General features: G+C 44.4%; 1 protein-coding gene across 1 annotated transcript in view; it reads right to left on the bottom strand.

The window, feature by feature from the left end:
* Positions 1–26,129, bottom strand: part of RNF13 (ring finger protein 13) — a 116,559-nt gene that overhangs the window by 73,017 nt on the left and 17,413 nt on the right. The window contains exon 4 of the mRNA XM_065410332.1: positions 12,418–12,543. Coding sequence (XP_065266404.1) covers positions 12,418–12,543 — 126 coding nt within the window. The remainder of the gene's footprint in view (positions 1–12,417; positions 12,544–26,129) is intronic.

The raw sequence follows: 26,129 nt of genomic DNA, 5'->3' as shown, positions 1-26,129 counted from the left end.
TGCTTCTATAGGCATCAAACCATTTGGGAGATTCACAGGCCATGATTCTGGATTCTAGATAGAAAAATATCTTGTCACTTCCGTTGCTAAAACTCTCTTCAATGCACATACTAAGAAAAGGAAATGAGTAATAGCAATTTTCTTCCATTATTGCACACAACTGTGAAATTCTAAGATGAGACCTACATGATGCAGGGGCTGAAAAATCCCATATTTGTCACAGATTTTTTTTTTAATGTATATTTCGTTTTTAATCCATATAACTGAATCTGAATTATGAGTACACTTAAAGAAAAGACTCCTTTAAAACTATGAAGGTAGATCAAAACAAACCTATAAATAACTCTTTTTAAACAAAAAACAAAAAAAACCCACCCAACTCTGGACTCCTTAAAATTGGGATAAATTGTTTAAACTGAATTTAGATAATTTCAGATTAAAGATTATACAAATAATGAAATGGTATGCCTGTAGCACAAATGTGCTAAGCACTTTGCAGATAAGTAAGCAAACAAGATTCTTGCCATAAAAAATTTACAATGTACAGACAAAGGATGGGGGAAGGGATACAATATAAAGCAAAAGTGAATGAACAGTGAATTTTAGCATGTATCTGTAGGGTTTTTTTTTTTTTAATTATTTATTTTTTGGAGGGGGCCTTCATTGTTCTGGAGTTTCTACTTTAAAAAAAAATGTGTCAGGGAGGGTTAGGTTTTATAGACCTTTTAAAGTAAGTGTGATTAAGGGAGGACTTGAAAGAGAGATGGGAAGCATAGCAGAACAAGTCAGGGAAGGGCCCATGCCTAAGGGATAGCTTGAAAAAAGGAAATAAGATGAGACTGGAAGGATACAAGGGCTTTTTAAATATGGCTTAGGCAGAGCAAAGCATTATCGGTGGAATGGCATGTTCATTTTCTTGGCTCCTAATGTCAGTGAGCTTTAAGATTCTCCCAAAGAATCTGTTTTAGGCTGAAATTTCTGAACCAGAAATGAATTTAAAAAATCTTTAAAGAAAATTCATTCAGACTTTTGTAGTAAGTAGAACATGAAAAACAGGGATTTTTAGCCATTAAAAATCTTGCTCAGATGTGTGCTTTTATGTTGTTACCCAGAGCAGATTTTAGTTTATAATTTTTTTTAAATTTGGTGTGTACATAATCATAACAACATAGGAATTACCAGACTGGATCAGATCCGAGGTCCAAATAGTCCAGTATCCACCCTCCTATAGTGGCCAGTATCCAGTGCTTCAGAGAACCTCACAGCAGGCAGCTGTGGAATAATCTTCCCCTTCCAACCCCCACCCTTCCACTAGGTCTCATTCTGAGTGGTTTAACTCTGAAGCATGAGGTTCAATATCCCTTTCACACAATTTATCATTAATTAAAACTGGATATTCTTGCTATCAATATAAAATGTCCAATTTGAATTTTGAATATTCTTAACTTCCTCTTCCTGTTCTAGTTCAGCTGTAATTTGCATCCTACCCTTTACTGGATACACTGATACTGTTTTATTATCAGTATCTTTAATGTGTGTCCAATTTACAGGCTCCTCAGCTCCTAGCAGCTTTCCCCTCACTCTTAACTTAAATACTCCCCAAAATCTGGTTTATTTAATCTGCCAGCAGTCCAGTTTCATTTGGATTATGGTGGAACCCAGCCCCCCTCCATAGGCTCCACTTTGCCAAAATATTCCCCAGCGTCTAATAAATTTATCTGCCTTTTTGCACCATCTTCGCAGCCAGTCATTGAAATCCTGAAGTTCCTACCTGCCTGGCTGAATATTTTAGAGAAAGCTACCACTGATGTCCTGAATCTAAGTTTTCTACCTGGAATTTTTATCTTCCAGAACCTCTCCTACACTTCCCTATGCCATTTGTACCAACAGAGACAACAACCATAGGTTCTGTTTAGGTTTTTTGTGATATCTGCCCATGTTTGCACATGGCAGGCAAGTCATCATGCAGTTTGCACAGTAACCACATACCCCTTGTCTATATTTCTGAACATCAACTCGCCACTCATCACAGCTTGTCTGTCTCTGTATTGTAATTCCATCCTCTGGAGTCACTGTGTGCAAGGAATTATCAGTCTTCACTATCTCTGTCAGAAGGAAGGTCCTAAGAAGGTGTCTCTCTCCATTCCACATAGGCACCCTTTCCAGCACGAGACTGGCTTTCTCAACTGGAGGATCTGAGAAGCAATTTGTAGGTGGGCTTGCTCTACATCTTTATAGGCTATGCCTGTGATGAACTGTGGGTTCTGTGTGTACCACTTCTGAATTTTGGAGGATTTTATGACAATTGTATCATGAAATTACTGTCATGGAAAGCCTTATATGCATGTGGATCCACCATGAGTTAGCAGGGTTGTATCATACCTCTGCCAGGGCCTAGACAATGGTGAATGATCAGCACTTAAAGTAAAACACCCTGGGATAATAGTTTTGCTCTACCAGAAAAAAGAGACTTCCCTCCTGTTGTCTATAGGGAGAAGAGTTTGGTAGTTTCCCATTTCTCCTAACGGGCAGAACAAAAGAAGCAAGAACCTACAAAGGGACTCACGGGGAAGGGGGGGGAGGGGGAGAGACTGGGACAGCTGTAGTTTGAACCAGATTAAGATGAGGGATGTGCTGTAGGGGCAGACTAGGCATGGGGAGGGAGGACCCTGCCTGCTTGCCAGAACACAGGTGACCCACCCCTCCAAGGACTCCTCAGTGAAGAGTGAGCTAGTGATGGACATTGCATTTATTGGTTTTTTTGTTTTGTGATCTAAATTCTCATGTCCTCTACATGATTAAATATAAACAGCACAAAGTTTTTAGGCTGAACAAAGTGTGTGTCTCCTGAGCGAGTTAAACTAAATCAGAAGCTTCGCACCTTTGGGATGGAGTTCTGGGAAAGGGGTTTATCTGAGTACTGGGGCGTCCGAAGGGTCATCACTGTGCTCATCCAGGAGGGGGGGGGCAGTTGGACAGTGGGTTCCAATACTCTGGGAGCGGAGTTGCCAGAGCTAGGGACCCCAAGCTTGGGACAGTGGCTGAACTCCATTCAGGCTCCAGGAGCATGAAACACTCCAGGGAACCCAGAGAAACAGAGGCTTGGATTCTCCTCACAGCAGTCCTAGTGGGTGGCCAAGAAGGGCGTTCACTAGGATCTGTGATGTTGTACAAATAGTTCAGTCCCATTCTGTGTCTTCAGTAACTCTGAACTCAAGATGCTGTATATGGGCTCTGAGGGCTGTGACCTGCTTGCACCAGATGAATACGTACACCACTTGGCTGCAAAGCAACTAGTTGTACATTCTGTACAACTCCAATAAATTGGACTGTGCTCACCCTAATTAACCTGCTGCTAGTCTTCCACCGTCATAAGAAGATTGGGTTTTAACTCAGAGTAGATAGTTAATAGACCAAAAATTAAAAAAGTTAATTTTTCAGGAAAACACATTACTACCACCATAGAGGTTTTAGTTTGTCAGTCTAGCATCTTATTAACAGTTATATTAAGAGCCTATGCCCCCTCAGGGCCTAGCTCCTCTCAGTTCAAATTCTCCTGTGCTCTCCCTATCTGTTCCCTTCTCACTCAGTTTGGGGCCTTGTCCCTTTCTCAGTGAGACAGGCAGGCTGTGCAAAGTCTTACAAGATGGTTGACAGGGAAGTTATCACAGTGAAATTAGTATTCCCTGCTGCTTGGAGGATCAATGTTTCACTGAATATCAACAACACTCCTTCACTGGAAGAACAGGGATTCAAGCATGTTAGGGATAGGGAAAGGGAGGTAGAGGATGGGGGTGGGAGTACACTGTACTTTGACAGGTTTCAGAGTAGCAGCCGTGTTAGTCTGTATCCGCAAAAAGAACAGGAGTACTTGTGGCACCTTAGAGACTAACAAATTTATTAGAGCATAAGCTTTCGTGGGCTTCAGCCCACTTCTTCGGATGCATATAGAATGGAACATATATTGAGGAGATATATATACACACATACAGAGAGCATGAACAGGTGGGAGTTGTCTTACCAACTCTGAGAGGCCAATTAAGTAAGAGAAAAAAAACTTTTGAAGTGATAATCAAGATAGCCCAGTACAGACAGTTTGATAAGAAGTGTGAGAATACTTACAAGGGGAGATAGATTCAATGTTTGTAATGGCTCAGCCATTCCCAGTCCTTATTCAGTCCTAAGTTGATTGTATCTAGTTTGCACATCCCTCGGCCCGCGGGACGGCGAACCGCGGCGAGTGGGGGCTGCGATCGGCCGAACCTGCCGCGTCAGCAGGTAAATAAACTGGCCCGGCCCGCTAGGGTGCTTACCCTGGCGAGCCGCGTGCCGAACGTTGCCGACCCCTGCTATAACTGTTCCTTTAAAATTTCCGTGTCAACCTTTGATATTTCCATTGATCTATGACTTGCCATTTTGAAAGAGGCTTTAAAAGAAAAGGAGAGTGGAAGGCAGAAAACATATTGACTGAGTACAATGTGTCATAATATTAATAATGTTCACCAACAGAAGCAAAGAGTGCAAGTCAGTACAGCACTAAGGCACTGCAACTTTCTGGCAAACAATTCTTTTGCCTTGAAAGAACATTTTCCCTAAATGAAGAGCGGTCTCCTTCTGATTCATGTCTAAAACGTGAACATCAAAACAGGCCCAGGATGTACTGAATAGAGAACGTACACTTGTGTTTAAATATTGTATATCACTTTTATAATATCACAAATTACACTTTTGCATCCATAATTACAGGTCAGAACAGGTGCTGTAAAAGGCAAAGTTTAAAGTGTGGCATCTATGAAAACAACACATGCCACCAATCACTGTTATCTATAATGATGTTCATGGTCCTGGGATATAGTGGAAGGCAACAGAATAATAACAGAACCACAGTAAATCTTTTATATCAAAAGATTTTAAAATAATCACTAACAGATTTTGCTATAATAGGGCTTCACATACCAGTACAATTAAGATGTTTTGGAGGAATGAAGAGAAAAATCTTTGCCTTAATGAGCTCCTGAAAATGAACAAGTCAAACTTATCTGCAGATGACACAGCAATCATTGATTTTTAACTGTAAACCATACAGTTTCAAAACTGAGTACATTAGTTGATTTCCATGAATGCTACACTGATGTATGTTCATTTTCAAATATCTATTTAAAAGAAGTGCAGACAGCTTAGAGTTTTCAACAGTAAATTTTTGCAAATTTTACCTTTCGTAAACTTAGCAAGCTAAATTTTGAGAGGTGTAGTCCACAGCTGAAGTTGATGAGATCTGTGGACTCTCTGCAGATACTAAGCACTTTGTGGGGATTTGACACACTAACAGGAGAAACACAATAATCTGATATCACTTCATTTAACAGAAAAGAAGTGCTTTATGTGAATCACTGAAATGCAGTAATTGAGTCTGATGGTAGAGGGTGCTATGTTGTATCTCAGGGATTGTATAGGGAATGGAAAAGGAAAGAGGGCTGCTGTAAGGAAGCTTTTAAGAGCCAGGCTGCCCCATTATATCCAAGAGGAGAATTTGTCTGACTCTGTGTACTAGCTCAGCTGCACTTTTAATGCTTTGATGATAGTTTTTACTATTACAATATAAATAACTAATGCATTTTTTCCCTTTAGGCCTCTCCATCATGATTGCCACTGGTGCATTGCACCAGCACTCAAAAGAACCACTCTGAACTCTTCTCGTGTTAGGTCTACACCCCAGATTTTTTCCTGCACAGGCAGAAAACAGTCTCCCTTGTTTATTATTCAAGGGCCGGATTCTGTTCCCACTATAATTCCTGGAAGTTTTGCCACGGACTTTTGTAGCTACAGGATTTGGTCCTAACAGAATAAATCTGGGCCTTCTCATCCATGCATGCCAACTACTAGTCTCTGGCAATAAGCGTGAGTGGTAGTGGGAAAGGTGGAGAAGCTCCTACTTCTGTATTTGGCAGCGATGCAACTGCTGCTGGAATACTGTGTCCAGTTCTAATGTCCACAATTCACGAAGGATGTTGATAAATTGGAAGGGGTTCATAGAAGAGCCACAAGAATAATTAAAGGGTTAAAAAACAGGCCTTATTGTATGCTTGAGTATCACTATCTATTTAGCTTAAAGAGAAGGTTAAGAGATGACTTGATTACAGTCTATAACTATCTTTATGGGAAACTGTAGTGAGGTGAAGTGGCCTCCCATGGACCCAGAGGGTGAGGAGCCCCTCACTGAGCTCTGGTGGGTGGAGCCAAGCCAGGCTCACCCCTCCTGCTGGAAGTCATGGGCAGGACAGGAAGTATAAAAGGTGGGTCTGGGAGCTCAATTGGGCTGCAGCCGCCAGAAGAGCCAGATGCCTCCTGCTTGCTCCCGAGCTGTGAGATTGCTGCAGGCCGCTAGGGAGCTGAGAACTGGCCGGAGCCGTATGCCGACCCGACTTTGGAGGAGTTATCAGGACTACCACAGGCCTTCTACCTGGATGATCTGGACAACCCTCTACAGACCTAGGTACAACCCGAGGGGGAGTTAGGAAGTGGCCCAGCCAGGGACAGCCAACCCTAGTCCGGCTGTGTAGTTGCCGTAGATCCAGTCAGCGTGTTGTGGTCAGGATCCCCGCTGACCCAGTAGCAGACCCCTCTGCCACTGTTAGGGCCCTGGGCTGGGACGCAGTGGAGTGGGTGGGCCTGTGTCCCCCCTGCCACTGCAACCCGGGGTGGTCATCTCCCCATCTCTAGGATGAGAAGCCAGTGCTTGTCGGCCATCTGCTGGAGCTAGGATGCCCAAACCCCTGAACACAGGCCCGAGCTATAGACTCTCAGTGCCCCATCCTGACTAAGGGCCTGGCCTCCCTGACTGTGTTTGTCACTTGGCCCCTGACCACAGGCCCATGCTATAGACTTCAGCTGTAGACTACTGTTGCCCCACCAATTCCCCACAGCAGGCGATAAACAGAGGCAGAGTGAGGCAGAGTAGCCTCCCATGGACCTGGAGGGTGAGGAGCCCCTGCTGCTAACCCACTACAGGAACAAATATTTAATAATGGGCTCTTCAATCTAGCAGAGAAAGGTATAACACGATCCAATGAGTGGAGGTTGAAGCCAGACAAATTTAGATTGGAAATAAGGTGTAAATTTTTAGCAGTGAGAGTAACTAACCATTGGAACAATTTACCAAGGGTTGTGTTGGAGTCTCCGTCACTGACAATTTTTTAAATGAAGATTCAATGTTTTTCTAAAAGACATATACTATAGGAATTCTTTTGGGGGAAGTTCTATAGCAGGGGTCGGCAACCTTTCAGAAGTGGTGTGCTGAGTCTTCATTTATTCACTCCAATTTAAGGTTTCGCGTGCCAGTAATACATATTAACGTTTTTAGAAGGTCTCTTTCTATAAGTCTATAATATATAACTAAACTATTGTTGTATGTAAAGTAAATAAGGTTTTTAAAATGTTTAAGAAGCTTCATTTAAAATTAAATTAAAATGCAGAGCCCGCTGGACCGATGGCGAGGACCCAGGCAGTGTGAGTGCCACTGAAAATCAGCTGCCGTGCCACCTTTGGCACGCGTGCCATAGGTTGCCTACCCCCGTGTATAGCTTGTGTTATACAGAGGGTCAGACAAGACTATCACAATGGTTCTGTTAGGCCTTAGAATCATCTATCCATCCATCCATCCTCCTTTCTAAATCAGGCATAGCAAAGATTACCCTGCTATCTACCATTCTGCTCATGTTTACCTACACAGATAGAATGTTCCATACCACTTCTGCTGGGCTGCTGTAGCTTAACAACACCCTAACATTCCAAAGGACTCGGGGGGTGGGGAGGATGGCACAATGTAGTTGCCAAATCCTGAAGTATATGGACTCTTGCTTGAGTATAGCCTTCTCAGTTTGGTGATATGCAACCAACTCTGCAAGTGTGCTTATTGTGGAGAGGCTACAGAATTAAATCATTACTTAGGGCATTGCCATGCATGAACATTCTTCCCTAAAAAGAATTTTTGCTCCATTTTGTGTGAAATTAGGCAACCTATTTAAAAAATTGTGTTGGCTCTCATTGCATCTTCGGGATTGCAAAGAAGAGATTGGAGTCCTGAAGAAACAGCTGAAAACAAGTAGGCAGAGGCAATATTCCAATGCATTTCCCTATATTTACTATAGCAAATATCCTGAATACTGCAAATATTGGAGTAAAGTTATTTTGGTGTCAAAGATAATTGACAAATTTAAGGGTGACCACTGTATGGAGCAGTGGGCAAAAGAGGACCAGGTTGCTGGGCAGTATGACAAGGAGAGCAAGGGGAACAAAGTGGCAGAAAAGTATAGTCAGCAGAGAGCCAAGGGCAGGAGGCGAGAGGAAAAGAATAGATGGGAAGGAGATGAAATTAAGAATCTGATTAAGTGTTTTCAAAGGGACAAAACACTTGATGCATTTAATATTGACCCATTTACCAACAGTTAATATTTTTCCATTTACAAAATTGCTGGAATTGCACAGAGATGTCATGCAGTAGCAAATGAGGAGGTGGGTGGTCTGCACAATGGTGAAGAGAAGGACGGCTTGAGATCCATGAGAAAATCTCTCTATTAAGACATGGTCCACACTATGAAAAAGTTTGGGAATGCCTGCACTAAAGGCTATAGTTATAACTAGCAAGATGACTCTTAGCAGCTGCTGTGTCCCCTGGTGGCAAGAGAATAAGAGGGATGGGGAAGACATGGATTAAATGGAGAAAAAGTAACACACAATTTCTACCATCTGTCTGCAAATACAGAATAGCATTTAAAATAAAAGGGCCGTGGATTCACTGACTCGTTCCAACATTACATCTCAGTTGCTGTAGAATTAACTTTCAACAATAACTGGCAAAATGTTCAGTTATTAATCTCTAGTTGCTGCCATATCCTCAAATCCCCTGATAACCTTTTAGTAACTATGAAGCCCCCCTTATTGACTGTAGGGGTTAGCACAGAGTATCTCAACACCAGTATAGAAATCCTTTTAAATGAGGTTAGTTACTGCTTGTGAAAACAAGTGGTAATGAAACCACAATCAAGAAATCAATACAAATGTTGAAAAGTATCTCACTATCCTGAGATTAATACCTTCTCTTTGTTAAATACATACTTAAAGATTGGGTAGCAACTTTACCAGTGACATAAGTACAATGGTACTTATAAGTACAAATTCTGCCCTATATATGCATGCAAAAACACTCACTGGACCAAATTCTTATCATGTAGAACACAATAGCAAAATACCCATGGACTCCTGCGGGCCCAAGATCTGTCCCACTGACTGCAATGGAAGCTGCATGCATGTAACCAGAGAACACAATTTGCTCAACTAAATTTAGTAATAGTCTTTATGCACATTTTTACTTTTATTACACCAATAAAATATAAAAATCTTCTCATCACAAAGCATCTTTTCAGACACTGAGAGCAGCACAGTGTCACCTTTCATTCCTGGCCATGGTTTATTCCTCCATTAAACCCAGCCAGGCAGGGCCGGTGCTACCATTTAGGCAAACTAGGCGGTTGCCTAGGGCGCCAAGATTTGGGGGCGCCAAAAAGCTGTGCCCCCAATTTTTTTTTACATCGTTCCTATGCCCCCTCCCCGAGCACGAGGTCGCCGCTCCACTTCTCCCGCCTCCCAGGTTTGCAGCGCCAATCAGCTGTTTGGCACCGCAAGCCTGGGAGGGGAGGAGAATTAGAGCGGGGGCGGCATGCTCAGGGAGGAGGCGGAGCAGAGGTGAGCTGGGGTGGGGAGCTGCCGCACAGCTCCCCGGGCCGGGGGGGGGGAGCTGCCGCGGGGGTGCCTCGGGAGGGGTGGGGGGAGCTGCTGCAGGGCTCCCCACCCCAGCTCACCTCTGCTACGCACCCTCTCCGAGCGCGCCATCGCTGCTCCACTTCTCCCGCCTTCCAGGCTTGCGGCGCCAATCAGCTGTTTGGCACCGCAAGCCTGGGAGGGGAGGAGAATTAGAGCGGGGGTGGCGTGCTCGGGGAGGAGGTGGAGCAGAGGTGAGCTGGGGTGGGGAGCTGCCGCATGGCTCCCTGGGGGGCGGTAGCTGCCACGGGGGGTGGGGGAGTCTGAGGGCGGGGGGGGGAAGCTGCCGCGGGGGGGGCGCCTCAGGGCGGGGGGGGGGGGCGGGGAGCTGCCGCAGGGCTGGGGGAGGGGGCACAAGGTGGAAGTTTCACCTAGGGCGCGAAACTTCCTTGTACCGGCCCTGCAGCCAGGTCATGTTCCTGTGTACGTCTCACTATCTAGTCAGTGGTCAGCCTCTAGATCTGACTGTCTTGGTTGCTTTCACACACTCTCTTTTGGCATCCTATCATCTCTTTGTCTTCTATAGCGTCCCCACTATTGTAATCTTTTTGAATGCAGTTAATCCCGTACGCGGACTTCACATTCTACTCTCCTAACTTTATTTATCTTAAAATCATTCCACTTTACACCTGCCATCTTCCGAATAACTCTCATCTCTGCCTCCAGCCTTCTGATGTCTGTTTTCATTTAATGCAACTGCTCCCAGACCACAGAGTAATACTGTTAGTACACTGGTTTGATAAATTTTCACTTTGGTACCAAATGTACTATTTTTATCAGCACATCTCCTTTTAACCTTATCCTTGCTGGAACTATCGGCACTTATCAAGCTTGCTAGGTACACATAAGATTTTACTTGTTCTGAGACTCCACTGCTGCATTTCAGTACTTGATCTATTGTCCCTTTTCCAAGATAAAATAAATGCCAAGAAGATGAATTGGTTGTAAATCCAAGCTGACTACACCAATTTACCAAGGTAGCAAAGAGTATCATTAATTGAAACATGTTTATACATTGTCATCTGCATAAGCTAAGGAGCTTAACTCCAGATCACCCAACATCACACCTTCCAACTCACAGGCGCCAACTTTCCATTGTGCTAGGGGGTGCTGGACCCCCCTACCCCGCCTGCCCCAGCCCCATCTCTTCCCACCCTGTTCCGCCCCCTCCCCCGAGCACGCCGCATCCTTGCTCCTCTCCCTTCCCCTCCCCTCATCCTCCTGCATGCCACAAAACTGCTGATTGTGGTGGGCAGGTGGTTCTGGGGGGAGGGAGTGGTGCTGATAGGGGGGATGCCGGTGGGTGCTCCAGCCCCCACCATTTTTTCCCCATGGGTGCTCCAGTCCTGGATAACCCAAGGAGTTGGTGCCTATGCTCCAACTTGTTTGCCATTCTTAAGGTCCAATTTAAGAACATCATGATGCCCCTTTGTCTTACACCAAACTTTAACTTGAACCACTTGCTTAATTTTTCACCAATTCTTACAGCATGTAAGAATGAAGGTATTAAGGGCTAAATTCCACTAACTCCTAGGAGTGATGTAAGGACAAATGACATGGTGGGTCTGGTGATATTCAGCACTAGGATCTTCTCTTCAGCTCAGGGCAGGATCACTCAAGGTGGCCATGGGGAAAAATATGTTCTTGAGTGTCCTTACTGCTGCTCCAAAAAGGAGTAGAACACACAAGCAGCTAGTACTGCATACTGCAGAATGCATCCAGGAACCTGGGGCCTGACTTCCCCCAGCTAAAAGATTACGTCCCCTTGAGGTTGTAACATACTAGTAAAAGCAGTAGCTTGTTCCCCCAATATAATATTCTTGTAATCTTGTCCTGAAGCTGCATAGGGGCGAGAGGGAAGTGGCTATATCTACCTTCTGCTCCTACTACAACATATACACAGAAGGGGGCAAGATTTTGTATTAAACCTGTGAAGTTCTTGCGGAAGTCTCAGTCTGGACCAGAGCCAGGTTACAAGACAGAAAGCCTGCCTCTATACTAGTATATATAGGACCACAATCCATTGCCAGCACTAGCAACAGTGGAAACTATACTGTAGACAGAGTTCAGGAGTTTTAATCACTGTATCACATAACCATGCTCTGAACAAACCACATGGTGGTAAAAATGCCTGAACCCTGTTTTATCGTATGAAAATCAGTGGCAAATTACAGGGACTATTTTTGGTAGGGTAGAGAAGGCCCAAGAGGCTAGCATGTCCTTGTTGCCCCATATAGTGGGCCCATTTTCACTCTATCAAAGTAATAAATATTAGAGCTAGATATTCACCAAAACAAATAATTCTAGTCTCTAACTTTCCAACCTCAGAAATGGAGAGCCTTTCACTTTAGATTCCTCAATCCTTACTGGTGATAGATGTTACTTCCTGAACAAATGGTGCATATAATATTAACCTTCATGTTATTTTAAGTGAAAAGCCACAAATTATCCAACATCTATGATTACTGTAGCTGCCTCTAGATTATGCGACTCTTTCATTTCATGTGTCAGGGAGAGTCCTTTTTGGCATTAACTATGGCCATTATTCAGAAATACCAGCAGCTTTAAATTTTACAAACCTTTAAAATGAAAGAGGCCTACCTTAACATCAAAGTTGCAGTCAAGTCTTCTGATTAACACAATGAAAGCATTGGAGGAGTTGTCTTTCAGTGGTGGAGGTGCTATGGGCTCACATGCATTCTCTGGTTTTGAATTTATTAGGAAGCCCTGAAACAAAGTCACAGCATACTATCAGTTCTAGCTCTATGTGACATAACGCAAGTGCTAGGGAAAAATCATACTTTCAAAAGAAAGCCAAGCAAATTCCTGGAGCTCAATCTTGTATCACTGAATTTTACATTATATTACATTTTATTTATTTACATAGGATCTTTAATACCAAAGTGCTGCTTGGGGTTACAGAGAAAACACAATGTCAAACTGAATATATACATGAATTTCCCTTAATTTTCCTGTTTGCTTGTAAATAGTTACTAATGTCACTTCAGAATTTGCAGAATTTCTAGTGTATGTATAGGTCAGTATAGGGAACACTGCACATAGCACAGTAACATTATCAAGATGATTTTTTTTTTTTAAGGCCTGCTCACTGTAATTAACAGAACCACAGGCACACTAAGCCAACAAGCACTACCAAAGCGGGAAGACGAGGAACATCTCTATACTTGTAAAAGTACTTACTAGATTTGCATTTACATGTGCAAGGTTTTTACAAGGTTTGCAGTGATACATGCACACTTATCAGAAGTTAAGGGCCATAACATCCACCACAAGAGGGAAAATCATAAAAGGACCAGGAAATTCCATGAATGTTGACTCCTGGGGCATTCTGTCAATTGTCCCACCATAAGGTTTGGTTTGCACTCAACCATGGGACACAGATTGGGTGTGACCCTCTTAACCTGCAGATGCTTTAAAATCCACTGAAAAATCCTGCAGTTTTTAGGACCTTGGCAAGGACAGAGACATGTTTATAGTGGCTGAATGTCCTGGCCCTAATCCCTCTTTGCGCTGCCATGGTTCCATGTTGTCTGCTACCCAGACATCATTACCTCATGAGAAGGTAATACCACAACGCTGATAGGGAAGCAACATAAGATAATGCTTGAAGAAATGCTATGCATACCTCACGCTGCAAATCAGTCAAAGGTGGAAGACTTCTGGAAAGCAACCTTAATCCTATCTCTGACACTTTACTCTTAACATGGAGATTTGACCCCATGAAGTATCTGAAGAGGGTCTGCCCAAGGATCAGTGGTAGTGGGAATGTACCTCAGAACTGCTGCGGCTCATTTGTGTGACCCGTACACCATTTTCATCCACTTTAGGTCCCCTGAACATATCAAGCAGAGAAGACAACTGGGCCCGAACAGATTTTTTTCAATATACAGTACAATATTTTGGCATTCCTGAACTTCTAGCATTTGAAATGGTGGTGGACAAAGTCAGTGGCACTGATGCCATCTGAATTAATTGGAGCTGTATCTTAATTTAATTTCCTTAAAGGGAAAGTGTCATTCAGAATCATAGTCAACATTTTTCAAACTTGTTGAATAATCCAGAGTTAGTGTTGGGTGTTGAACTTGAAACACTTCAGGATTGATTTTCAGAAGTGCTTAGTATTTACTGCTTCTCTTGATGTCACTAGGAGTTGCAAGTACTTTGTACCTCTGAAGAAGCAGGTCACTTATTTTGCTGCCTTAATACAGATTTAGGCACCTAATTTTAGGCATGCAGGCTTGAATATGTTCAAAATTTTAAAAAAAACTATTGTAAGATATAATTTATCACTATAAATTTTTATATCAGTTGTCGAAAATCAGTATTTTTTAAAAATTGTCTTTTTGCAGTCTTGTATCCTAAATATAAAAGTTGACTGTCTCCTAATGGTAACAAGGAAGTTTAAGCCTAAAGCTTAACAAGACATAATGAAAGTGCCTGGAATTGTTTGAAACATGAATAATTTGAACGTACTGAGTGGATGTTTTTGTTTTTTTTTAAATCCATGACTTGTCAAGACTACACCATACTGGGCAAGCCAGTCTGACAATTTTTTTAAATTAGTTTTAATTAATAATGCATCACCATATGATGATATACAGAGTACAAGATCATTAAAACATTATAAAATGTTATTCACCTGTTGGACAAGGCAGAAGAAGCGTAACACCAGGCAATCAATAGTAGAGCAATACCAGGCAGACAGCCATGCTAAAGCCTTTTTAGCATAGTGGAGATCTTGAATGTTAATATAAGGAAATTAAAAGATTCTACTTTATTTTTCATTTTGTAACTTTCCATAGCTGCAGGCCTTCTGATTCTAAGGGGGGAAGTAAGCTGCCTTTTGCTGACAAAATAGGAGAGGTGTACACACCACAAAACTACTTTTGGTGGCAAACCTCTGTTGTTTTGCTGACAAAATAAAACTCTCTCAATGAGAGGCATAAAGCTTTTTGCAGCAAAGTTAAACCAAAAAAGCGTCAGTGTAGACATTGCTGTTTGTTTTGTCAACATAACTGGCTTCCTAGCCCTGGCCAAAATGGCCATCTACAAAACCAGGGAGAGGAGGTTGGCTGACGGGGTTTCCTGTGACTCTGGGGCCTATTTCTGCTCCTCAGTCCATTCACGCATACGGGCAGAGTTCCTCTGGGTGGCGTCCGCTGGCTCCCTTGACACCTTTGAGGAGCAGTGGGTGCTGTCTGGGGTTCTCGGCTCGGTGTCCCCGTCAGGTTCCCTTCGTTTAGCCCTGTGACCTCACTCCTGTTCCTGTTATCTCCTTAGTTGTCCCCTGCAATTATTTGGAATCCCAGACCTGTGGATCCTCCCCTTAGGCTGGGGGGAGGTCCTTTAGCAGTGGGCAGGCTTCCGTCCGCACACTTCCTGGATCCCAACAGGACCAGTATCCCACAATGCCTGCAGTGACTGCTTTGCTCACTGTTTTGACCTCTGCTGCACTGCAGGCATATGTCCCTCCCCTTTCAAAGCTCCAGGAAGAATCTGACAGCTGAGTGTGCTGCTCCATTTGGGGAACAAAGAGCAAACCATTAATGTGGAATGCTCCTGTTCTGCCCTGCACTAGGAACACCGCCACAGGCAGACTGCTGTGGTGGGGATGGGGGGGAGGGGGGGGGAGGGAGTAGAGACTGCTGTGACACTGTACCTGCCCCACGAGGCATTGCAAACCCTTCCCAAAGCACCCTGTGGCCAGTTGTACAGTGGGATAGCTACCACAGTGCACTGCGCTCTGTGTCGATTCAAGAGCTGTTAGTGTGGATGCACTCTGCCGACACAAGGAACTAATGTAGACATGCAACAGTGGTTTTAATTAAAGCGGCATAACTTTTGCCAACAAAACTTTGTAGTGTAGACAAGGCCTAAGAGAGTGGGAAGGGAAGAGGAGAAACGGGAAAAGAATAAAAGCATTTACCCTTTTTCTCATGTACATGCAAATTATAGGAAGCTGTGCTGTTGTGGATCAGAAAATTAAAGTTACAACGGTCAAGTTGTATTTTTACAGGTTATTAGCATCATTCATACATATTCCTTCTCTCAATTTTCACAGAACTCTGTCTCTCTCCAGAAAGGGACTGTATTGTTTGTGGCTAAAATTAAAAAGTATAGTATAGTAACTCTTCAAAGTAATTGGCTAATCATCGACAACTACTGTTACTGATTGTTGTTTATTTAAATAAACAACAAACGCATTTAATACAATGTAGGTTTCAAAAGTAATTCTTCAGTAATTCCATTTTAAGTCAACATTCATTAACATGTCATTATTTTAGAGCAGTGTTTCCAGCAGCTCCCATTGGCCTGGAGCAGCGAACCGCAGCCAGTGGGAGTCGCGATTGGCCGAACCTGCGGACGCGGCAGGTAAACAAACCGGCCCGGCCCGCCAGGGGCTTTCCCTAAACAAGCGGCGTCCCAAGTTTGGGAAACACTGTTTTAGAGTACTACAACCCAAATATTGCAGCATTGTTTTAATGTAGGAGCTCCACTAAGCAAAACAGACTATAAACCAAAGCAAAACTTATTCTTTTTCATTGTCCAAAGGAAATATAAAAAGCATGAAAAGTAAAATTGATTTTTAAAATTCTTTAGATTTAATCCTAATTAGAAATAAGATACTTTGTTTTGAAAAATATATGATGTTTAAAATTAGTGTTCCTTTAAGCAATCGGGTCTTTGCTGAGTTTGTGGTGACAGACACATTACACTGTCTGTAACTATTAAGAGCAATATCCACTACAAATTCTGCATCATTCTGCAAGGAACCAAGGTTAGGTTCCCCCAAGTTTACTGCAATGGATGGAAAGGTACTGACACATACAGCAAGTGTTACTTTTATTAGGTAATTGCTTATAAAATATTCACTTTATTTTAACTAGAGTAATAAATCGGGGTCTTTAATCTGCTTTTAGAGAGAAGCTTTAGGCAAGTCATACCAGGCTACATTATAGAAAAATAGCTGCTCAAGTTAAGTACATGCAAATATAGAAATTGAAGGGTATGTTTCAATAAACCAGATGGCATTTATTAAGAAAATGCCAACATCTAACATGAAGAATGTTTAATGAAGGAGCTGTTATACAAGGGCTCTCAGCCAGAGATGGTTCCATATGAATGGATCATTGTAAGTGAAAGAAGAATTTACTACTTTTGTTGTACTCTTTGGCACCAGCTATTTCAGTAGCTGATAAATAATTATATTTACAATCGGTAGATCAACTGACAAAGCCTGATCATAAGCATCAAATAATAATTACCACCATTTTGAATCTACACCAGCAGCTATAACAGCAATTTTTAATAAACAGAAAAATGAAAGGGTTTCAGTACTACTTTCAGGAATTAAGGATCAGGACAGTTTACACCTATCACTCATCTGCAACTGGCTTAAGCAGACCAAGAGAGGCAGTGTGTCTAATGGTTAAAGGGTCAAGAGTTAAGAATCCTTATTTCTTTTTCATCTCTGCCACTGGCTCATTGTATGTACTTGGGCAAATTAATTACTCTGTGTCTCAGGGCTGGTCTACACCGAACTTACATCAGAATATCTATATCTCAGAGGGATGTAAAATCCACATCACTGAGAGATGTAGCCATGCCAGCCTAACCCCGGTGTAGACAGCAGTAGGTTGATGGAAGATTTTTTCAATTGACCTAGCTACCACCTCTTGGGGAGGTAGATTAACTACAGCGATGGAAGAACTCCTCCTATTGCTATAGTGATTCTCTACACTGAAGCGCTATGTATAGACATAATCTTAGCTTAAACAAAACTAGCCCTGGTCACAAGACTAGCCCTCCTACAAGAAAACATGGGGCAGGGTGTGTGAATTTATACAAGGTTCCTTTTGCAAGATTTCTCTACAGTTGTTCAGTTGAGAGAGGGATGTTTCCCCACAAGGAAGATGGTTCACCCACACACTCTAGAGATCCCTTGGAATTTGCACTGATACCAGGGGATCAATGAGAAGTCAAGCCCTGTGCCTCCATGTCAGTTTTTGGTTTTATGTTTCCACTCCCTGGCATCAAGGCTCCAGTGAAGCCACGCAGACATGGCTTTTGCAACTGGCAGGTGCATCTAAAGCTTTGTCTGTACTACCACTTTTGTTGGTAAAACATTTGTTGGTGAGGGGTATGCAGGGCTGGCTCCAGGGTTTTTGCCACCCCAAGCGGTGAAAAAAAATAATAGAAAATTTAAAAAAAAAAGCCGCGATCGCAATCGGCGGCAGCTCCACTGCACCGCTTTCTTCTTCGGCGGCAATTCGGCAGCAGGTCCTTCCCTCCGAGAGGGACAGGGACTCTCCTCCAAATTGCCGCCGAAGAGCCCGACGTGCCGCCCCTTCCCCTTGGCCGCCTCAAGCACCTGCTTGCTTAGCTGGTGCCTAGAGCCAGCCCTGGGGGTATGAAAAAAGCCACCCTCCTCACTGACAAAAGTTTCAATGACAAAAGTGCTGGTGTGAACTCTCCTGCGGGCATAGCTAATGCTGCTCATTGGGGCTAGCTCTCTCCTGCTAGCAAAGAGTGGCTACATTGGAGACCTTACAACGGCACAGCTGTAGCAGTACAGCTGTGAGGTCAGTAGTGTAGATGTGGTCAAAGACCTTGCTTAAATGGTCTGACTGTATGACATTTCCTCCCTGAGCTCCACGGGGATGGTGAGAGAAAAAACAATCCCTTCCCTGTTCCTAATAATTGGTTCCCTGTCCTGTTCACTACATACCCTCCTCCTATTTTCATTGCAGTACATGCTACAGAGACTTCCCTCCCACTCCTGTACAGGGGCTTGACAAGGTATGTCTACACTGCAATTAGACACCTGCGGCTGGCCCATACCTGCTGACTCAGGCTTGCAGGGCTTGGGTTAAGGGGCTGTTTAATTGTGATGCAGATGTTAAAAGTATAACCTGTTTGTCTGCCTGGTAATAGGTTGCTGATGAGACATGCTATGCTTATTTGACTCTCTTTAATCTTTTCATTCATAAATCCACACCTCCTCCATCACCCTTTTCCCATCTCCTCTTGCATCCATTTTGTTTCTCTTCTGTCTGTTTTGCCTACATTGCAGATATGGTCATACTGTAGCCTCTGAGAAAAGGATTACCCTCTGTGTTCCCCTGAATACACAGCACAAACCTGCACTGGCGATTCTTGCTCCCTTAATTTGAAATAGATATTTAATGTATTTTCCCTAGAGGTATTATGTTGCATTATTCCAAGCTGATTTCCATTTTCTGTCCCCATTAGTAACCTCTCTAGGCCCCTTTGTATTATTTCTGTCATCTCCAGTATTTACAGCATTTCCCAATTTAGTATCTCATATATACTTCATTACCTTGCTCTTTCATTTTAACTTATTAAATAAGATGGGAGCATTAATTCCTGCTGGACCCCATTACGTACCTCCCAGCAATGTGGCATGTTACCCTTTATTAGTGCCCTTTGTTTCTGAGACTTCTGCCAGTTTTCAAGCCATTTCTATCCAAGTCAATGTGAAGTAATTTGGAGTGTGAGTTTCATAGACATTGTATCAGATGATGTACTAAAATCTGTATCACACTCACATACTGCATTTTTTCACCCACTGACTATAGGTTAAACTGTGATATTTAGTTTTGAAGCAGTGTAGGGATGGGGCAGAGTAGATCCATGTGATGGGGGAGGAAGTTCCTCACTGCCTAGTAGCACCTTCCCACACTGTATAGCTCTGTAAAAATTAGCCACATTCTGGCCCACAGTAATTAGGAGGTTGGGGTTTTTCTTAATGTAATCAAGCCTGTACCCAGAAAGATAATGGAGCAAATAATTAAGCAATCAATTTGCAAACATCTAGAAGATAAGGTGATAAGTAACAGTCAGCATGGATTTGTCCCGAAAAAAATTGTGCAAACCAGGCTGATAGCTTTCTTTGACAGGGTAACAAGCTCTGTGGATGGGGGGAGAAGCGGAAGACATGGTATATCTTGACTTTAGTAAAGCTTTTGATACTGTCTCACATGACCTTCTCATAAACAAACTAGGGAAATGCAACCTAGATAGAGCTACTATCAGGTGGGTGCATAACTGGTTGGAAAATCGTCCTCAGAGAGTAGTTATCAGTGGTTCACAGTCATGCTGGAAAGGCATAATGAGTGGGGTCCCGCAGGGATCAGTTCTGGGTCCGGTTCTGTTCAATATCTTCATCAGTGATTTAGACAATGGCATAGAGAGTACACTTATAAAGTCTGCGGACGATACCAATCTGGGAGGGGTTGCAAGTGCTTTGGAAGATAGGATTATAATTCAAAATGATCTGGAAAAACTGGAGAAATGGTCTGAAGTAAATAGGATGAAATTCAATAAGGACAGATGCAAAGTACTCCACTTAAGAAGGAACAATCAGTTGCACACATACAAAATGGGAAATGACTGCCTAGGAAGGAGTACTGTGGAAAGGGATATGGGACTCATAGTGGACCACAAGCTAAATATGAGTCAACAGTGTAACACTGTTGCAAAAAAAGTGAACATCATTCTGGGATATATTAACAGGAGTGTTGTAAGACACGAGAAGTAATTCTTCCGCTCTACTTCATGCTGATTAGGCCTCAACTGAAGTATTGTCCAGTTCTGGGCACCACATTTCAGGAAAGATGTGGACAAATTGGAAAAAGTCCAAAGAAGAGCAACAAAAATTATTAAAGATCTAGAAAATATGACCTATGAGTGAAGATTGACAAAATTGGGTTTGTTTAGTCTGGAAAAGAGAAGACTGAGAGGGAACATGATAACAGTTTTCAAGTACATAAAAGGTTGTTACAAGGACAAGGGAGAAAAATTGTTGTCTTAACCACTGAGGACAGGACAAGAAGCAATGGGCTTAAAATGCAGCAAGGGAGGTTTAGGTTGGACATTAGGAAAAACTTCCTGTCAGGGTGGGTAAGCACTGGAATAAATTGCCTAGGGGGGTTGTGGAATCTCCATCATTGGAGATTTTTAAGAGCAGATAGATAAACACCTGTCAGGGATGGTCTAGATAATACTCAGTCCTGCCATGAGTGCAGGGAACTTGACTAGATGACCTCTCGAAGTCCCTTCCAGTCCTATGATTCTATGATAAAGTTTGTCTAACATAGGGCCCAATCCTGTATTTATTTAAATCCATGGGATGTTTGTCACTGACATTGGGGGAGCAGGAATGGACCCTAAGATTTGTTTCTTATACCCTGTGGTGCTATTGCTCATGGCTCAATTATCCTCTAGATCAGGGGTGGGCAAACTTTTTAGCCTGAGGGCCACATCTCGGTATGGAAATTAGTGATTTCCCTTCCCCACCCCCACAAGAACAGATTACTATGATTCTCTTTTTGTAGGGCTTCCTCTCTGCTGTTCACAGGATGTAACTCATATCAGATGCTGCAGCTCAAATTTGCATGAGCAGTGGATTATCTCAAAATATTAGTCCTAAATTAATATTTTTACACTAGCTTCTTAAAAATCATATCAGTTTTTAAACTTGTATATAAAGCTTTTAGTGGCTATGGTCCTGGATATTTTACTGAGTTATCATCATTCACACCACAGCATCCCTTGCATCACACTGGTCTGAATAAGCAGTGTGCTTTAAATCTAACATTGAAACATAAGGAACTACAGCTTTCTGTATAATTCAGTCTCAGATTTTAAATTAAGGTTAAAGAAGTCGAATGCTTATTCTTGCTTTTAGGATTATTTCATATTGTGCCTTTGGTGGACTTGTGAAGGAACAGTGCACTCCCCCAGCAGAAGCAGAACAGAGATGGGTGATATAGTCCCAATCCCTTCTGAGGTAGTATTAACACTGCCATGGATGCTTCCTCCTGCAGTTCTGAGCATCAAGACTTTCATTGTATCCAGGTACTATGCTGAGCTTTCCTTTACCCTCTTCTTCCCCTCTCCTCCCTTCTTCATTGTGTCCTCTTGCCACCACTCTGGTTGCACACCTGCCCAGGGACCAAGTGCATTCTGCCCTATAATCTGCAATACTAAGTGACTTTATTAGTAGGACCCTTACTTTGAATAGTTCCAGTGAGATCACTTTCCCTTTCTCTTCAATCAGTTACACACATACAAAATGGGAAATGACTGCCTAGGAAGGAGTACTGCAGAAAGGGATCTGGGGGTCATAGTGGATCACAAGCTAAATATGAGTCAACGGTGTAACGCTGTTGCAAAAAAAACCAAACATCATTCTGGGATGTATTAGCAGGAGTACTGTAAGACACGAGAAGTAATTCTTCCGCTCTACTCTGCGCTGGACTGGGGACTGAACTAGATGACCTCTTGAGGTCCCTTCCAGTTCTATGATTCGCCAGGTGGAGGACACTAAAAGCCAGCCTCTTCATGGAGCCTGTACATAGTTAGTGATATGCTCTGCATATATTCAGATTATGGAATGCTTGCACTCGGAAGACATGCTAGTTCATAGCTTTATGGCCAACCCCTCTGCATCCTGTATTCGGTCTTCCATCATCAGGTGTGGCTGCTCCCAGATTACACTTTTGTAGAAGGTAAGGTGTCTGTCAAAAGTATTTTTCTTCAGGTCTAGTTGCAGGTGCACTTCTACAATTACCCATCTGCTAAGTTCATCATCAAGCTTTAGAAGAGTCTGTCTGAACTCATCTAGAAAGAACTATGTCTCTACAGATATTCTGTCTCTTTATGGAAGTGGGTTGTCAGAGTCTGTTTGTGAACTCAGCTCCATAATTTCAGCCTTCATAACCTATAAAGATAACTTAATGCAGAGCTATGTAGCGGCAACCTTTTCCCTGCCCAGCTAAATTCAGTTATAATAAGCATTCAGTGATAGCATACTGTAGGACAGAAATACAAGGATGCTAGATTCATGTCTGCATAGCTCCAGGATCGGTTTAAATGTACACTTTAATCAGTGCACATCTGTTGCAGACATCCTTTAATATGTACCTCAGACAGGGACTAGTGCAATGAATGTTTGAATACAAGAAACTAACTTATCACTAAAATAAACATGAAGGGCTTTATCACAAAAACTAAGTAACTTAGTACAATATAGCCACTCAGCCTATTTTTTCTGACAACCACATTTTCTGTAGGCCAGGATAGTATTTGAGCTCAATACCTTGCAAGATGGGGTCCATACTATATCAAAAAAAAAACAACCAACAGTGTGAACTGTAGGACTTTGCTATATGGTAGACCACCATATTTTCCCTATATAAACAAGCCTAACAGATGCATCCTGTCATGGGATGGCTGGCCCCTTTAAGGGGAGTCATGGCCCAATCTACCTATGATGGGCTTCTCTAAGGAGAATAAACCCACCTGTAAGCAATTAACTGCCTAGTTTGCTGGGGGACAGCTTACTGAGTAATGAGCATCTGGACCTGAAAAGGCTAACAGGGCTCAGTAGAAGGGTGTGCTCCCACAGAAAGCAGGCTCCCAGGGAAAGGAGTGGCTAGAGATGAGGGCTGCCTACTAAGCTTTCCCAATGCAGAGCTAGAAGCTCTGAATGAACACAGGCCCAGGAGGATGGCTGTGGAACCGCTGGATCCGATTGGGATCCAGAAAGTGGGCTGGATACAAGGAAGGTAAACCTGCCTGGCTTATAGTACACAGGCCCCAGGAGGAGGGCTGGAGAAAGGACAGTTACCTGTTCTGTAACTGGCGTTCTTCGAGATGTGTTGCTCAGGTGTATTCCACAGTAGGTGTGCGTGCTCGCCACGTGCACCGGTGCCGGAAGTTTTTCCCTTAGCAGTACCCGTAGTGGGGGAGCCCCACTGCGACCCCTGGAGTGGCACCTCTATATAGCACCATAAAGGGGGCTGCGCGCTCCCCCCACCCTCAGTTCCTTCTTGCCAGACAACTCCGACAGAGGGGAAGGAGGGCGGGATGTGGTATACACCTGAGCAACACATCTCGAAGAACGCCAGTTACGGAACAGGTAACTGTCCTTTCTTCTTCGAGCGATTGCTCATGTGTATTCCACAGTAGGTGACTCCAAGCTATACCTGATGGAGGCGGGTAGGAGTTTCAGGGTTACCCGGGCGGAGCACCGCCCTACCAAACCCGGCGTCATCCCGCGTTTGGGAGACGATCGCATACTGCGATGAAAAGGTATGGACAGAGGACCATGTAGCAGCCCTGCAGATGTCCTGAATAGGGACATGAGCCACGTAGGCAGCGGACGAGGCCTGAGCTGTCGTCAGATGAGCCTTCACTATAGGAGGCGGGGGAACCCCTGCCAGGTCGTAACAAGTGTGTATGCACGAGGTGATCCAGTGGGAGATCCGCTGGGTGAAGACCGGTCGCCCCCTCATGTGCTCGGCCGAAGCAATGAAAAGCTGAGGGGATTTACGGAATGGCCTGGTTCGGTCTAAGTAAAAAGCCAGCGCTCTACGCACATCTAGCATGTGCAGGCGTTGTTCCTCATTGGAGGAATGGGGCTTAGGACAGAGGACAGGGAGGAAGATGTCCTGATCCATGTGAAAAGCCGAGACTACCTTCGGCAGAAAGCCTGGGTGCGGGCGGAGCTGGACCTTATCCCTATGGAAGACCGTATACGGGGGTTCGGAGGTCAGGGCCCTAAGCTCCGAGACCCGGCGGGCTGAGGTGATAGCCACCAGGAACGCCACTTTACACGATAAGTGGGACCATGAACACGTGGCCAGAGGCTCGAAGGGAGGCCCTGTGAGGCGGGAGAGAATAAGGTTCAGGTCCCAGAGCAGGATCGGGGATCTAGCCTAAGGGAATGCCCGATCCAGCCCTTTCAGGAACCGGGAGGTCATGTGGTGTGAAAACACCGAGAGGCCGAAATGGCCGCCAGGTGCACCCTGACCGAGGAGGGCACCAGCCCTTGGGTCCTAAGGGACAGGAGGTAATCGAGGATGAGCTGGATAGACGCGGAGGAGGGGGAAGAACCCCTCTCCCTCGCCCACATGGAGAACCGATACCATTTGGCCAGGTAGGTTCGACATGTGGACGGTTTCCTGCTCTCAAGCAGGACCTGTCTAACGTCCTCAGAACACCTCCCCTCCTCCTCATTCAACCACGGAGCAGCCATGCTGTCAAATGGAGCACGGCCAGGTTGGGGTGGAGGAGATATCCTCCCTCCTGGGAGAGGAGGTCCAGTCAGAGCGGCAGCCTGCACGGGGGGGCCACTAAAAGCTGCAGGAGGGTCCCATACCAATGTTGACGGGCCCAATCCGGGGCTATGAGGATAATCCGAGCCCCGTCTGCCTTTACCTTCTGTAGGACCCTGCCTATCAGGGGGAAGGGCGGGAAGGCGTAGAACAGGCGGCCTGACCATGGGATTAGGAACGCGTCCGATATCGCCCCTTCGCCCTCTCCCGCCCTGGAGCAGAATCATGGGCATAGGCGATTCTGGACAGTGGCAAATAGATCTACCTGGGGAGTGCCCCACTCTAGGAAGAGCTGCCTGGCCACCTCCCTGTGCAGAGACCACTCGTGTTGTTGGGAGAAGAACCTGCTTAGGCGATCCGCGAGCGTATTGCGCCTGCCAGGCAGGTGAAAAGCCCTCAGAAGGATGTTGTGGGCTATACAGAACTCCCACAGGAGCTGGGCTTCCTGGCACAAGGCCCCGGAACGCGTGCCCCCTTGCCTGTTGATATAATACATAGCGGTCGTATTGTCCGTGAGGACTCTGACCACCTTCCCCCCTAGGTGCTGGCTGAAGGCTACGCACGCCAGGCGCACCGCCCTGAGCTCCCTGACATTTATGTGCAGATGCTGCCCTGGGTTTTGAAGCTCCCCACATGGGTTCCCCATCCCAAGTCCAAGGCGTCCAACACCAGATCTAGTGAGGGAGGGGGCTCCCTGAAGGGGATACCCTGAAGCACGTTGCTCGGGAGGGACCACTATTGCAGGTCGGCCACTACATTGGGTGGCAACGTGACGACCTTGTCCAGGCCGTCCCTGGCCTGGGAATACTGGGAGGCCAGCCAGAGTTGGAGGGGCCTCATCCTGAGCCTGGCATGTCGCACCACGGAGGTGCATGCTGCCATATGGCCTAGGATTTAAAGGCACACCCGTGCCGTCGTCACCGGAAAGGCCATGACCGAGGTGATGAGACCTTTGAGCGTCTCGAACCTGTCCCGGGGGAGGGAGGCCATGGCCACCAGGGAGTCTAACAGCGCCCCTATGAAGTGTATGCGCTGAACCGGGACTAACGTGGACTTTTCCTTGTTCACCAGTAGGCCTAGACTCTTGCAGGTATCTAGCAGGAATTCTATCTGCGCCTGCACCTGGGACTGAGACTTGTCCTTGAGCAG

This window comes from Emys orbicularis, chromosome 9 (genome assembly GCF_028017835.1).
Source record: "Emys orbicularis isolate rEmyOrb1 chromosome 9, rEmyOrb1.hap1, whole genome shotgun sequence".
Classification (NCBI taxonomy): domain Eukaryota; kingdom Metazoa; phylum Chordata; order Testudines; family Emydidae; genus Emys; species Emys orbicularis.
Note: the sequence above shows the minus strand (reverse complement) of the source record. Positions and strands in the feature narration are given on the sequence as shown.